The sequence below is a fragment of the Conger conger genome, chromosome 9 (genome assembly GCF_963514075.1).
Source record: "Conger conger chromosome 9, fConCon1.1, whole genome shotgun sequence".
Lineage (NCBI taxonomy): Eukaryota > Metazoa > Chordata > Actinopteri > Anguilliformes > Congridae > Conger > Conger conger.
The window spans coordinates 6,545,548-6,560,608 of NC_083768.1; the positions used below are offsets into that span (position 1 = coordinate 6,545,548).

Here is a 15,061-nt window from a genome sequence, read left to right on the forward strand (position 1 = left end):
GCATAGTGTATGTTTATATACTTACTGAGCACTTTATTAGGAACCTGTACACCTACCTGCACACCTACACCTACCAACTCTGCCTTAGTCCTCCCTCCTGATTTCCCCCGCCCCTCCTTCCTGATATCCCTATCCTTGTCTAACCCCCCCCCCCAAAAAAAAAACTAAAAAAAACAATGACGACTATGTTTAGAACGGCATTCCATGTGTATTTTCCTAGTTCTGGATGTGATGCTTTGACTTATGGCAGAATCTATGCACTTGTAAGTCGCTTTGGATTAAAAGCGTCTGCCAAATGACAAGAATGTAAAAAATGTAATGTAAATGTACGTATTCATGCAATTATCTTATCAGCCAATCATGTGGCAGCAGTGCAATGCATACCATCATACAGATACGGGTCAGGGGCTTATGTTCACATCAACCATCAGAATAGGGAAAAAATGTAAAAGTGCTGTGTGTGTGTGTGTGTGCATATATAGTATAGTACATGTATATGTGCATAGTTTGTGTATGCATATAGTGTGCATATTGCGTATGCATAGTGTGTTTAGTGCAAGTGTGTATAGTTCATATTGTGTATGATGGTGTGTTTAGTGTGTGTATATTGAGTGTGTGTTTAGTATATATGTACAGTGTGTGTATATTGTGTGTATGATGGTGTGTTTAGTGTGTATATTTTGTGTGTATTGTGTATGATCGTGTTTAGTGTATGTATATTGTGTGTGTATTGTGTATGATTGTGTTTAGTGTATGTATATTGTGTGTGTATGATCGTGTTTAGTGTATGTATATTGTGTGTGTGTATGATGTTTATTTAGTTGGTGTTGTTGTTGTTCCAGGCCCTCCTGCTGTGGCAGCTGCAGCCCCCCTACGTCTCTCAGGCCCTCCAGCACTCTCACAGAGACTGGATCACTGGCTGTGCCTGGACTCCTGAGGACTCCACTGTGGTGTGTGTGTGTGTCTGTGTCTGTGTCTGTGTCTGTGTCTGTGTCTGTGTCTGTGTCTGTGTGTCTGTGTGTCTGTGTGTCTGTGTGTCTGTGTGTCTGTGTACGTATTTGTGTGTATTTGTGTGTACGTGTACGTGTGTACGTGTGTGTATAAGTACATACCTGTTTGTCCGTTTAATCCTGCAGGTGAGCTGCTCCAGGGACGGCCGGGTGTGTGTCACTGACCTGAAGTCAGGTTGCACTGTCAGAGAGATCGCCACCCCCCTCTCCCTCACCTCCCTGTGCTGCAAGGTAAGTAGCTGTGGTCAGAGCAGCAGTGTGGAGCAGTGGTCAGAGCAGCAGTGTGGAGCAGTGGTCAGAGCAGCAGTGTGGAGCAGTGGTCAGAGTAGCAGTGTGGAGCAGTGGTCAGAGCAGCAGTGTGGAGCAGTGGTCAGAGCAGCAGTATGGAGCAGTGGTCAGGGCAGCAGTGTGGAGCAGTGAGTGGTTGTGTTGTGTGATGTCATTGTGTGGGTGTCCTCAGGGGGAGCATGTGATTGGAGGATCACGAGGAGGGGAGCTGTTGCTGTGGGAGTGGCAGTCAGGAGTGGAGGTCAGCAGGATCCAAGCACACCGAGCCCCAGTCATACAGTGCAGCATCTTGCCCAACACAGGTACACACACACACACACACACACACACACACACACACACACACACACACACACACACACACTCACACACTCACACTCTCACACTCTCACACACACACTCACACACTCACACACACTCTCACACACACACACTCACACACACTCACACACACTCACACACACGCACGCACACACACACACACTCTCACACTCTCACGCACAAGCACACGTACACACATGCACTCGCTCACACACTCACTCTCACACTCTCACGCACTCACACACTCACACACTCACACACTCACACACTCACACTCTCACACTCTCACACTCTCACGCACCAGCACACGTACACACATGCACTCGCTCACACACTCACACACTCACACTCTCACGCACTCACACTCTCACGCACTCACGCACTCACGCACTCACACACTCACACACTCACACACTCACACTCTCACACTCTCACGCACAAGCACACATACACACATACACTCGCTCACACACTCGGTATGTGATTTGGCAGCTTGCATGCTCATACACATACACATACATGCGTGCACTCACACACGCGCACACACACGCTCACGCATGCACACGCACTTAGTATGTGGTTTGGCAGCTTGCATTCTTGTTTCAGACAAGGAGAACTTGGTGGTTGCCACGGCATCCGATGATGGAACAGTGAAACTATGGCGACCATATGACGTGAGTTTGTGTGATTTTTAGCGGTTTCGTTTTCTTGCTTCCAGGTTTAATGTGAAGTAATTGTGCTTAATAACAGTCTGGTGGCATCCCAGCTAACGTAATACATTCACACAATGTTCGTGTTTTCTGTCTTTCCTAAAACTGTTTTACAGACTTTGTACTTTGTCTTCAGATTACATTACATTACATTACATTATTGGCATTTGGCAGACGCTCTTATCCAGAGCGACGTACAGTTGATTAGACTAAGCAGGAGAAAATCCTCCCCTGGAGCAATGCAGGGTTAAGGGCCTTGCTCAAGGGCCCAACGGCTGTGCGGATCTTATTGTGGCTACACCGGGATTAGAACCACCGACCTTGTGTGTCCCAGTCATTTACCTTAACCACTACGCTACAGGCCGCCCTGTAGCGATTAATCTGCAGGGTCCTGATCTTTGTTGTTTTTTTAGCACTTGGCCCTGCGCTTCCCTCTAGGGTTTTCAGTTCACTGCCTTGCAAGGCACCAACCAGCTCGTCACGAGCATTTGGGGGTTAGGGACACTTCGACACACCCAGGGTGGGATCGAACCGGCAACCCTCCAACTGCCAGACGACTGCTTACCGCCTGAGCCAATGTCGTCCCCCAGACAGATGTACAGTGTCCGGCCTGTAGCGTAGTGGTTAGGCTACATTACTGAGACTCCGCAAGGCCGGTGGTTCATATCCCCGGTGTAGCCACAATAAGATCCGTACAGCCGTTGGGCCCTTGAACAAGGCCCTCAACCCTCCAGGGGAGGATTATCTCCTGCTTAGCCTAATGAACTGTAAGTCGTTTTGGATAAAAGTGTCAGCCAAATGACATGTAATTTCTGCCGCCTCAGTTCAGTTTTGCTTATTCCGTTCAAGTCAGGGGCTGCGCTTTCTGACTGTGAAACGTCAGATAATTAGATTGCCGCCCTTTTGTCGATCACCAAGAATGTGCCCTTATCAGGACGCCGCTGGTTTAATGGATCGCCTGCCGGTTGCCGCGCGTCACCTCCTGGCCCTGTTTCTCTGAGCGCAGGTGCATCACCACAGCACCGTGACGGGGCACAGCGGAGGGATACGGGGCCTGGCCGCCGGGCGGGAAGGAGTCCCGGCCGTCCTCACCGTCTCCGACGACCGCTCGCTGAGGTCCTGCGGCGTTTCCATGGCGACGGGTAAACTAGCCTCGCGCTAACCCCCGCCCCCCCACCTCGTCTTCGCCCCTCAGGGGTTCAACAATGTCAATTCCCGCAACGCTAATTGCGGCAAGATGGAGACGCGACAAGTCTGTGTTATTTTTGTTATTTTTCTACTTCCCAGGCTTCTCCGCTGGTATCGGGTGTGTTCCACCTGGAGCGCACCTGATGCAGCTAACGAAGGGCTTGAGGGAGTGAGGGAGTGAGGGAGTGAGGGAGTGAGGGAGTGAGGGAGGGAGTGAGGGAGTGAGGGAGTGAGGGAGTGAGTGAGTGAGTGAGTGAGTGAGTGAGTGAGTGAGTGAGTGAGTGAGTGAGTGAGTGAGTGAGTGAGTGAGGGAGTGAGGGAGTGAGTGAGTGAGGGAGTGAGGGGGGGAGGGAGGGAGGGAGGGGACGCATCGAATATCTGGACCTGCCTGGGGGTCCCAGAGGAGGCGTTCCTGCTGCATTCCAACCCAGGATCTTGATCGACTTCATGACCCAGAGATCCTGGGTTTGAATCCAGCCCCGGCTCCCTGTGAAGTCCTTCCTGATGGCGGTGTGGTGTTTAATCATTAGGAGGGAACCAAGCTGCCGGTGAATTGCCCCGGCTCAGGATTAAAGGAGCACTCTTTTTTTTTTCTTTTTTTTTTTAAGTTGAGCTCCTTTCGATTAAGTGCTTAAATTGTGCGTGGTTCCAACTGTATCCGTGTGATCACGCTGGATCTCGGAGCCGTACTTTCCTCTAGGGTCCTCATCGCACTTGTTCCTGTGTTCAATCTGCACTTTGTTGTACGTTGCTCTGGATAAGAGCGTCTGCTAAACTCCCGTTATGTAATGTTGTAATGTGTATGCACTTTAAAAAAAAAAATTGCTGTCAGTGTAGCCGTTTCCTAATTATGGGGCAAAAACGTCTCAAAACAAACACGTCCAGTGTTTCCGTGATATCCGTATGCTAACGTCACCGTATTTTCATTGGAGTGTCATGTGATCGCCTGGATGTGTGGCCACCCATAAACCAGTCTCTGCGTTCAAGGGTGGAGTTTGAGTGCCTGCTACCTTCTGGGCTGGAGATTCGAGCCAAACTGGACATTTTTGTTTTGAGAAGTTTTGCCTCATATTTAGGAAACAGCCACACTGACAGCGATTTAAAAATAAATAAATAAATAAAATATGCCTACACACATAATTTAAACATTTAATCCAAATAAGATCAACTGAAAAAAGTGTGACAATGCTCCTTTAAATGTATATATTATTTTCTGACCAATAGCAATAATATTTGGCAGCCTATAGCCTAGTGGCTAGCCTAGTACTTGACTGGGATCCGGACGGTTGGTGGTTCAAGGCCTGGTTCACTATAGCCACAATAAGATCTGCACAGCTGTTGGGCCCTTGAGCAAAGCCCTTAACCCCACATTGCTCCAGTGGGGATTGGCCCCTGCTTAGTCTAATCAACTGTTACTCGCTTTGGACAAAAGTGTCCGCTAAATAACTGTAATGTAGATTTAAATGTGGTTTACTGAACGTTCACCGAGTTCCCGCGCAAGGCATTTCGGGATAAGCGGGCGACGCCCAGCAGGCTGGCGAATCGACCTGAAGGAATGGGGGAACGTGGCGCGCGATGTCCGACCGATCTGGCGATTTTGAAACCGACGGCCGCAGGCTTCACCCCGAGCCCTGATTGGTGCGTTTCCGTCTCCCGTAGCGACGCCTCGGTGGGGGTCCCTCACCGCGCTGGTCTTCCGTCGCGGCGGCCAGCTGCTGATGTCGGGGTTCTCCTCCGGCCGAGTCCAGGTGTGGAGCCACACCACCGCGCTCTGCTCCAAACAGGTAACCGCACACCTCAGCGCCGCTCTGCTCCAAACAGGTAACCGCACACCACACAGCGCTCCGCCCCAAACAGGTAACCGCACACCACACAGCGCTCTGCCCCAAACAGGTAACCGCACACCACACAGCGCTCTGCCCCAAACAGGTAACCGCACACCACACAGCGCTCTGCCCCAAACAGGTAACCGCACACCACACAGCGCTCTGCCCCTAACAGGTAACCGCACACCACACAGCGCTCTGCCCCTGACAGGTAACCGCGTGCACTCCACTGCCGTGTTACCTGCGGGGCTCCACGTCTCATCAACAGTGTCTCTTCATTCGTATATTTACCGCAGCCTGGTATTACTGGTACTACTTTGGTTATTTGGATTATAATCGGTTTATTTTGTCATTTTCATTATTGATTGCTGCCGGTAGGGTATTACTCTACTACTAAAAAAAACTATAATAAACCTATAATAATCATAAAGGTTATTTTACACTCATGGCTGCAGCAGCATGAAGTTTGGGTGGGGAGCCACAATAGTCAGTTACTGAGCTGAGTCCCTGAAAGGTACTGAACTCACTCACTCACTCTCTCTCTCACGCACACACACACACACACACACACACACACACTTTGGTCCTGATACTAAAACGTATTTTGAATATTAAAAGGCTTTGGACACGACGGGTTGCCGTGCGATTGCAGCCATTGACTGTGGTGTGTCTGTGCCTTCGCCGGCTCTTAGGTGTCCGACTCCGCGGTAACGGCGCTGGCCTGTATGCCCGACGGCCAGTTCGTCGTGGCCTGCGCTGACTGCTCTGTGACGGTGTGGAGACTGGATTGGAACCCGGAGCAGCCCACCGCAAAGTGAGCGCACAACTTTTACCCTTCAATGTAGCCTGTCACCCCTTCGATAGACTGTAGACCAAGTGCCTGTTGCGTCACCCACTGACTATCCATGGGCGTGTGAAGAGCGTTTTATGTTTATGTTTTATTTTTTTATAAAGCCAAGGAAGTCTAGTTTACCAGCGCCGCCATGTTGTACAATTGGGAGCCGTACTGCTGTACTGTCCTAATGACACAATAGGGACTTTAAGCTGCAACGGATTTTGGGATGGCTACAGTGTTAGCGAGTATCAAACTGATTGTGCTACGGGTAACATGAACTAATAAGGGTCTAAAGCAATTGTAAGGTTAATTTTGTTAAGGGTTACTAGCCGGCTAACTACTGTAACTTCAGTAAATATACTGACCGGTCAGCTCTGTGGTGCTAGTGATCACCGTCTCTCAGCGTGACCAGGGCCAAGGGTTTCGCCCGCTTTGCCCCACACTTCAGTTAAAGGGTGAAAGTTCAGTCTTTGACCTTTGTGTGACCCTCTGACCTTTGACCTCCCTGTGCTCAGGCTGCACAAGGAGTCGAGCTACGCGGTGGAGATTCCGGTGAAGTTCTTGCACTTCTGCTCCATCCTGCTGGGTGTGGGCGATGACGGAATGATCTTCAAAATCCCCAAGTCTGAGAACGACTACAACAACACAATCTACAGGTGCAGAGCTGCCGTCTGGACCCCCCCGTCCGAACCCCCGCGTACGTGATTGGCTGACATAGCTGACGTGTGTTTCCGTTGCAGCTGGTCCAATGACGTGCGAGTCCTGGGGCTTAAGCCCAATGATAACATCAGCACGTGGCTTCTGGGAGAGCAGAGGGGGGAGGTCCAGATGGCCTTCGCTGTGAGTCTTCCTCTTTCTCCCCATCCTCCCGATTGGCTGTTCCTGCCTGTGCTCTCTGATTGGTGGATCATGCCTAATGCTCTTTCATTGGCTGAGGCTACCTGTACGCTCTCGCTGACTGGCTGGTCTTGCCTTTTCCACAGTTTTCCATGGGTTCAGACACCAGTTTGAGCTCTTCCTTTGCCTGCACTGAGCTTTCTGTGGCAGAGGACAAAAGCCAGATTGTCACGGACAATAAACCCCCAATCTCGGCTTTAACTATGGACGGAGGTACTGCCAACATTACACAGCCATTACTACAGAGATACCAATATTACACAGCCATTACTACAGAGATACCAATATTACACAGCCATTACTACAGAGATACCAATGTTACGCAGCCATTACTACAGAGATACCAACATTACACAGCCATTACTACAGAGATACCAACATTACACAGCCATTACTACAGAGATACCAACATTACACAGCCATTACTACAGAGATACCAACATTACACAGCCATTACTACAGAGATACCAACATTACACAACCATTACTACAGAGATACCAATATTACACAGCCATTACTACAGAGATGCCAACATTACACAGTCATTACAACAGAGATACCAACATTACGCAGGCATTTCCACAGAGATACCAACATTACACAACCATTACTACAGAGATACCGACATTACACAGCCATTACTACAGAGATACCGACATTACACAGCCATTACTACAGATACCAACATTACACAGTCATTACAACAGAGATACCAACATTATGCAGTGATTACAACAGAGATACCAACATTACGCAGGCATTTCCACAGAGATACCAACATTACACAGCCATTACTACAGAGATACCAACATTACACAACCATTACTACAGAGATACCAATATTACACAGCCATTACTACAGAGAAACCAGCATTACACAGCGATTACTACAGAGATACCAACATTACACAGGCATTTCCGCAGAGATACCAACAATACACAACCATTACTGCGGAGGTACCAACATTACACAGCCATTACTACAGAGATACCAACATTACACAGCCATTACTACAGAGATACCAACATTACACAACCATTACTACTGAGATACCAATATTACACAGCCATTACTACAGAGATACCAACATTACACAGTCATTACAACAGAGATACCAACATTACGCAGGCATTTCCACAGAGATACCAACAATACACAACCATTACTACAGAGATACTGACATTACACAGCCATTACTACAGAGATACCGACATTACACAGCCATTACTACAGATACCAACATTACACAGTCATTACAACAGAGATACCAACATTATGCAGTGATTACAACAGAGATACCAACATTACACAGGCATTTCCACAGAGATACCAACATTACACAGCCATTACTACAGAGATACCAACATTACACAACCATTACTACAGAGATACCAATATTACACAGCCATTACTACAGAGAAACCAGCATTACACAGCGATTATTACAGAGATACCAACATTACACAGGCATTTCCGCAGAGATGCCAACAATACACAACCATTACTGCGGAGATACCAACGTTACACAACCATTACTGCAGAGGTACCAACATTACACAGCCATTACTACAGAGATACCAACATTACACAGCCATTACTACAGAGATACCAACATTACACAGCCATTACTACAGAGATACCAACATTACACAGCCCTTTACTATAGAGGTACCAACGTTACACAACCATTACTGCAGAGATACCAACGTTACGCAACCATTACTATTGAGCCACTGTCATAAAACAGACGCAGAACTTCAGAATGAGCTGTGATTATGTCCGTTGTTATCGGAAGAAATTAAATTGCTGAAATGTTCTCCACCCGTCTTCTGCCATCCCCTTGTTTTCTGTCTCCCCGTAGAGTTTGTGGTGTGCGGCGATGACAAAGGAAACATTTGGTTCAACCAGCCGCCAAACCTGTGTTCCTGGAGTAGAAAGAAACCGGTGAGGAATTCTGCATTTCAACCAACCAGTTTCTCTCGGTTTATCCCTCTAATCAATCTGACCAATCACTGAACTCTATCCATCAATAACTTTGTCCATTAGCCAATCCTCTAATCGTTTGTTTCCTTCGTCAGACAATGTAATGCGTTACTTGAATGACAGCTGCAGATGATTTGGATGTTTGGTACAGTGGTGTTTTTATTAAATTCCTAAATGTACCCTGAAAGTACAGTCATGTTCTATTTTAGTCCTAATAACTAAGTAAATTTTACGAGTAAGAAAAGTACAAATGAATTCTGCATCATTGGTTAGGGGTGCAGTTTTATGTACAGTATTGAAAGGATCCCGCCCCAGTGCCAAGCATTTGTACCTTTTTTTATAGGCACTTTTGGTTTAAGGGCTGCCTGATATTTCAAATAATAATCGCCATCATGGGGCTTATAGGTGGTCTTTCGATCTGTCGTTCTTTAATCGTGCCTGATGCAGTAGTAAACAAACAATTGCTGGATACCATTTCAAATCCTTATGGAAAGAAATCAGTGATGCTAATAAGACAATCATCACTGAGGAGAAAAAAAACAAAAAACTTTGCATGATCACATTAGCTGTACGGCTTTGCTGCTGATCAGCCGTCTTCTCTTCTGATGTTACACATACAGTTCTGTTCAAATAAATAGTGCGAAAAAAGTGAATAAAGTGCAAATATTATTTAATAGCTTTTAGTTCCATATTTCAAATGTAGATCATCTTTGATCTTTTTGGAGCTGATGAATGGCTGAATCTTTGCCATTCTGACTATTCTTTGATCCGTTTTAACAGTAGTTGCTCGTTTTCTTCCGCGTGTTTCGGGTTTTTGTTGCCGTTTTTAAGCATTTGAAATCATTTTGGCTGAGCATCCTATAATTTTATGACAATGTGTGAAACATTTGTTTCCCTTCTTCCTTAATTAAGGACAGTTAATGGCACCTGTTTTTTCACAGACTGAATTAATTATCTAATTAAATTCCACCCTGCTATTATTTTGAACATGCCCCTTTCAATGAATGAGTCAATTACTCAGTACAAGCAGCATACATGTTAAGAGAGTTGGGTCTGTTGTTTTTCTATTACACTACTACATCTACAAGTAAATTATTTACCATGCAGAAATATCACTACTACTAATAACAGTGGTTCATCAGGTTTCTGATGTTGTACTGCTATTTTTTTTTTTTAACACGACTATCTTCTGACATTTGCTTGCTTACTACTGCATTAGGTACAATTAAAGAAAAGAACAAACAATCACCTGTATGTTCGGCGGTTATTCTTATTATGCTTTTAAAAATGTGATTCGAAATATCGATTCTGAAGTTGGTGCTGGTGCTGATGCTGATGCTGGTCCATAGGCTCACAGTGGCCGGGTCAGTGCGTTGAGATTGACAGAAAGCACCATCATCTCTGCCTCCTATGACCGGAGTGTGAAACTGTGGGACCGTCAGAGCAAGAGACAGGTGCTGTATCACCCCCCACGCAACGCTTCCTTGACCTACCTTTACTCTTCTGTAGTGCTCAGTGTTCACTGACTCCTGGGCACTGTCATAATCTGAAACTAAAACGTCTGGGGTTTTTTTAGCATGCTTGTTTCGTTTGGTTTTAATTTCAGTGGTCACCAACCCTATTCACGGTGGTCTACCATCCTGTAGGTTTTCTTTGCAACCCTAATTTGGCATGCTTGATTGTACTAATTAGCAGCTGGGGTGTGCTTTGTTAGGGCTGGAGTGAAGGCCTGCAGGATGGTAGATCTCCAGGAACAGGGTTGATTACCCCTGGTTTATTTCATACATACAGAGGAAAATGGCAGCTTGTGTGTCCTGTTCAATAGCTCTGCCACTTCCTACATCCTCTGTTCTCCCTGCTCTAAACCCCTCTCCTCCTCTCTCTCCCCCCCCTCCCTCCTCTCTCCCCCTTCCTCCTCTCCAGGTGGGGGTGTTTGTGTGCCGGGGGCCTGTTCTCACTCTGGAGCTGAACCCTCAGCGCCCCGCTGAGCTGGTGTGTGGGGACAGCCAGGGGGGACTCTACTTCCTGTCCTGGAGAGACTGACCTACCACATGCACGCACACGCGTACACACACACACACACACACCCATGCACGCACACGCGTACACACACACACACATACCCATGCACGCACACACGTACACACACACACACACACACACACACACACACACACACACACCCACATACCCATGCACGCACACGCATACACACACACACACACACACACACACACACACACATACCCATGCAGGCACACACAGACACACACACACACACACATACCCATGCACGCACACGCGTACACACACACACACACACATACCCATGCACGCACACACAGACACACACACACACACACACACCCATGCACGCACACACAGACACACAAACTAATGCAGTATCTGGTATTATCATATATTAATATCCATGTACTGTATGTAGCCACTAAATTACACGCTCATATACCAAAGAATCGATAATATGCTAAGATGTCATGCATAATAAGATCTTTGTTTCATATCTCCTAGTATAAAGTGTAGCTTAAAAAAGGAATTATGGTTTTTATTGTAATCAAAATGTGATGTAATCAAAATGTGGTTCCTACATAATTGGGATATTGGGAAGGTGGTGCCACTGGGCATGAAATGAGAACTGAAGGGAAGTAGGGTATGTTGAAAAGCAAAGCGGGAATGCACAGTGGGTCTTTACCGTTTGGGTTAAATAAATAATGCCAAATAAAGCGTTTGTAAAGAGAGTATGGTGTGGGCGTCTTGACTGAGCGGATGCGGTGATCCTGTCAGTAGCCGTGAAGACGGGCAACCCGCCGATGGGATTACGGGAGCAGGCGAAAGCGTGTGTTCTCCAAAAACACACGGACACGTCCTTTCCCACTGCGCTTCGCAGATCTGCGCTGGCACGGTCCCCAGCCGCCGTCACGTCCACACACTGGAGCGGTGCCCTCGCCGCTATAATCGCAGACGCTAAAATAAGAATGAAAAGCCGCTACAGGAAGTCAATGCGCTGACGTAGTTACCCATGTTTGGCCGCAAAATCGGTATTTCTGACTAATTGACGTTTTATCTTCAGCCGCTCCTTCATAGACTGGGTTTTGTTTGTCATGCACAAGGCCACGCAACCATTCGTATGGATGAACACCCTTAACGCCACGTTGCTCCGGGGGTGGGGGGGGGGTTTGTTCTGTGCTCGGTCTAATCAACTGCAAGTCGCTTTGGATAAACGCATCCGCTAAATATCATGCAATGTAATGTAATGAGAAAAGGTGTGGGGTTTTGTATATTTGTGGAAAAGTGCTAGTTAAACTGCCTTATTGGAAACTGTCTGATGGTTGCATAGTTTTCAAAATATCACAGTGATAAAATAATTTATTTCACATTGCAGTGGCCGCAGGATATTTCTAGCTAAACTCTTATTCCAGTTCTCGTCTGAAATGTTCCATGTGCCACCTTGTGGCTGGAGGTCATCTCCACAAATGCAAGGGCTAACATCACTCTGTTAAAAACCTAAAAAATTCTAAATAAAGAAGAGAATTTGTTTTTCACTGAATCAAAACCATTTACGGTTGTAGTTTGTGGTTCCAGAATAGGGAGCGGTGTGAACGATGGTTGAATTCCTGACGCAATTTTTAAAGAAATTACCGGATTATCTGCCTGGTAGGAAAACCTGGAAGTGATTTCAATTATAACTATAATAAAATATGTATTTCTGATGGGACTACATGTCAGGGAGAGCTCTTTCCATAATCACCCAGGGGGCAATTTTTAATAATTTATAGTGGGTAAGACATTTTACATACTAGAAAACGCATTCAGTACCAAGGAAAGCTCATTGCCCTGTAATGCCACCTTCTGCCAGTAGATGGCGGCAGATCTCTCAGTGCGCTGTACATGGCATTGACATGCAGAGAAACTTCAATTAAGAGAACAGAATATGGAAAATACATTCAAATCTATTTACTCCATCTCTTTTGTCTCCTTCCCTGTCTCTGTCCTCTTTCTCTCTCTCTCCCTTTGTTCCGGTCTTTCCCTCTCACTGCATATCAGTCTTTCCATTTCTCCCGCTCTCTCTCCCTCTTCCTCCTCTCTCCCATCTCTCCCTCCTCCTCCTCTCTCCCATCTCTCCCTTCCTCCCCCTCTCTCTCTCCATCCCCCCCCCCCCCCCCCCGTTCTGGCTTCCCCCCCTGCTCCCTCTCCCTCTCTTTGTGTTACATCCTGATCTCTCTCTCAGAGTGTTCCCTCTGTATGATTATAAATAGAACCCCCCTCCCCACTACACTCGCCTCCCTGACTCTCCCCCACACTGTAGCACTTAGCACTCTTGTCTCTCTCCTCCTCACGCACACACACACACACGCACGCACACACGCGCGCACGCATACCCCCCAGTGCAGTCATCCGCCAGGATTTATACGCACGCCACGGCTCATAAATGTCTTAAATCTGGGATGGTTCGCTGTAATGTACATTTTAAAATTGAATGATGTTTCATGCCTCACAGGCTTGGCTGCGCTTGTCGAAGCCTCTCGCGGCACCGACGTTTCCAGATACCGAGTGGGCGGAGTCTCACTGGCATCGCTAAGCAACGAGTGGGCGGAGTCTCACTGGCATCGCTAAGCAACGAGTGGGCGGAGTCTCACTGGCAGCGCCTCGTTAAGCCGTGAGTGGGAGGAGTCTCGCTGTCGTTTCGTTACATTTCGTTTAGCCAGACGCTTTTATCCGAAGCGACGTACAAAAAGTGCATATCAGGGTCATTAGAACAAAAACGACAGAACGGGTCGGATGAGAGACGATTCACAGTCAGTGTCCCCCATAATTTATTTGCCCCTGTACTTTTGAGATCTAATTTGAGATCACGTGGTTAAAGTGCACATTGTCAGTTTTTGTATGCATTTTGGTGTCACAACGTAGACATTACCGCAGTGCTTATACGTAATTATGGGCACCGTAATGTTTGGGACACAGCAATGTTATGGAAATGAAAGTAGCCATGTTTAGTGTTTTGTTGCATATCCTTTGAATGCCATGACTATCTGATGTCTGTGGACAAACATTACGGCGGCCACTGTAGAATCAGTAGTACAGCCCTGAACGTTAAGTCTAGTACACATGGCAAAGAGGCCATGTCTAAGTAATTAGGCCCATAACTACAGCACCAAGATTAATATGAATGCAAAAGGGCGTCCTGTGGCGTAGTGGATAGGGTGCATGACTGGGACCTGCAATGTCGGTGGTTCGATCCCCAGTGTCGCCACAATAAGATCCACCCAGCCGTTGGGCCGTTGGGCCCTTGGGCAAGGCCCTTAATCCTGCATTGGTCCAGGGGAGGAGTGTCTCCTGCTTAGTCTAATCAACTGTACATCACTCTGGAGCATCTGCGAAATGCCAGTAATGCAATGTAATGTAAAAATACAATATAAATACAAATACAACTGCCTGGATTGAACCCTGAAGTACAACAGGGGGCTAAAAGGGGAAACAAGTGGCAATAGATCGGGGTACTCCGGCAGAGGCGTTGAGGTGCAGTGTAAGGAGATGGGCCTTCAGACCGCGGTGGAAAATGGGCAGTGAGTAAGCAGCTCTTATTGGGACAGGGAGGTCGTTCCACCACTGGGAGCCTGGGTGGGGAAGCACCACAGTTGAGACATGCACACATTAAGCACGAAGCGGGCGGAGTCTTCCTGGCATTTCCTCCTTATGTACTCAGTGGGCGGAGTCTCACTGCCATTGCAAAGCAACAAGTGGGCGGAGTCTTCCTGGCATTACCTCATTAAGCACTAAGTGGGTGGAGTCTCGCTGGAGGTGGAGTGAATGCAGCCAGCTGATTTCACAAAGTAGTTCTGCCTCCCGGCTGATTAAGTGTGCAAATGAGCAAATCCAGGTGATAAGAGAAAATACTGGAGAGGAGTTTTACATTTTTATTATTATTATTATTATTATTATTATTATATACTTTATTTTAACTCGATGACATTGTAGGTTA

The 15,061-nt window shown here is 47.0% G+C and overlaps 1 protein-coding gene across 1 annotated transcript in view; it reads left to right on the plus strand.

Annotated features, from left to right (window-relative positions):
* Positions 1-11,819, plus strand: part of tep1 (telomerase-associated protein 1) — a 43,687-nt gene extending 31,868 nt beyond the window's left edge. Inside the window, exons 44-56 of the mRNA XM_061254419.1 lie at positions 843-950; positions 1,137-1,241; positions 1,471-1,600; positions 2,226-2,293; positions 3,336-3,471; positions 5,177-5,301; positions 6,036-6,157; positions 6,694-6,834; positions 6,919-7,018; positions 7,162-7,288; positions 8,939-9,021; positions 10,410-10,514; positions 10,984-11,819. Coding sequence (XP_061110403.1) covers positions 843-950; positions 1,137-1,241; positions 1,471-1,600; positions 2,226-2,293; positions 3,336-3,471; positions 5,177-5,301; positions 6,036-6,157; positions 6,694-6,834; positions 6,919-7,018; positions 7,162-7,288; positions 8,939-9,021; positions 10,410-10,514; positions 10,984-11,103 — 1,470 coding nt within the window. The 3' untranslated portion in view covers positions 11,104-11,819. The remainder of the gene's footprint in view (positions 1-842; positions 951-1,136; positions 1,242-1,470; positions 1,601-2,225; positions 2,294-3,335; positions 3,472-5,176; positions 5,302-6,035; positions 6,158-6,693; positions 6,835-6,918; positions 7,019-7,161; positions 7,289-8,938; positions 9,022-10,409; positions 10,515-10,983) is intronic.
* The last annotated feature ends 3,242 nt before the right edge of the window (positions 11,820-15,061 follow it).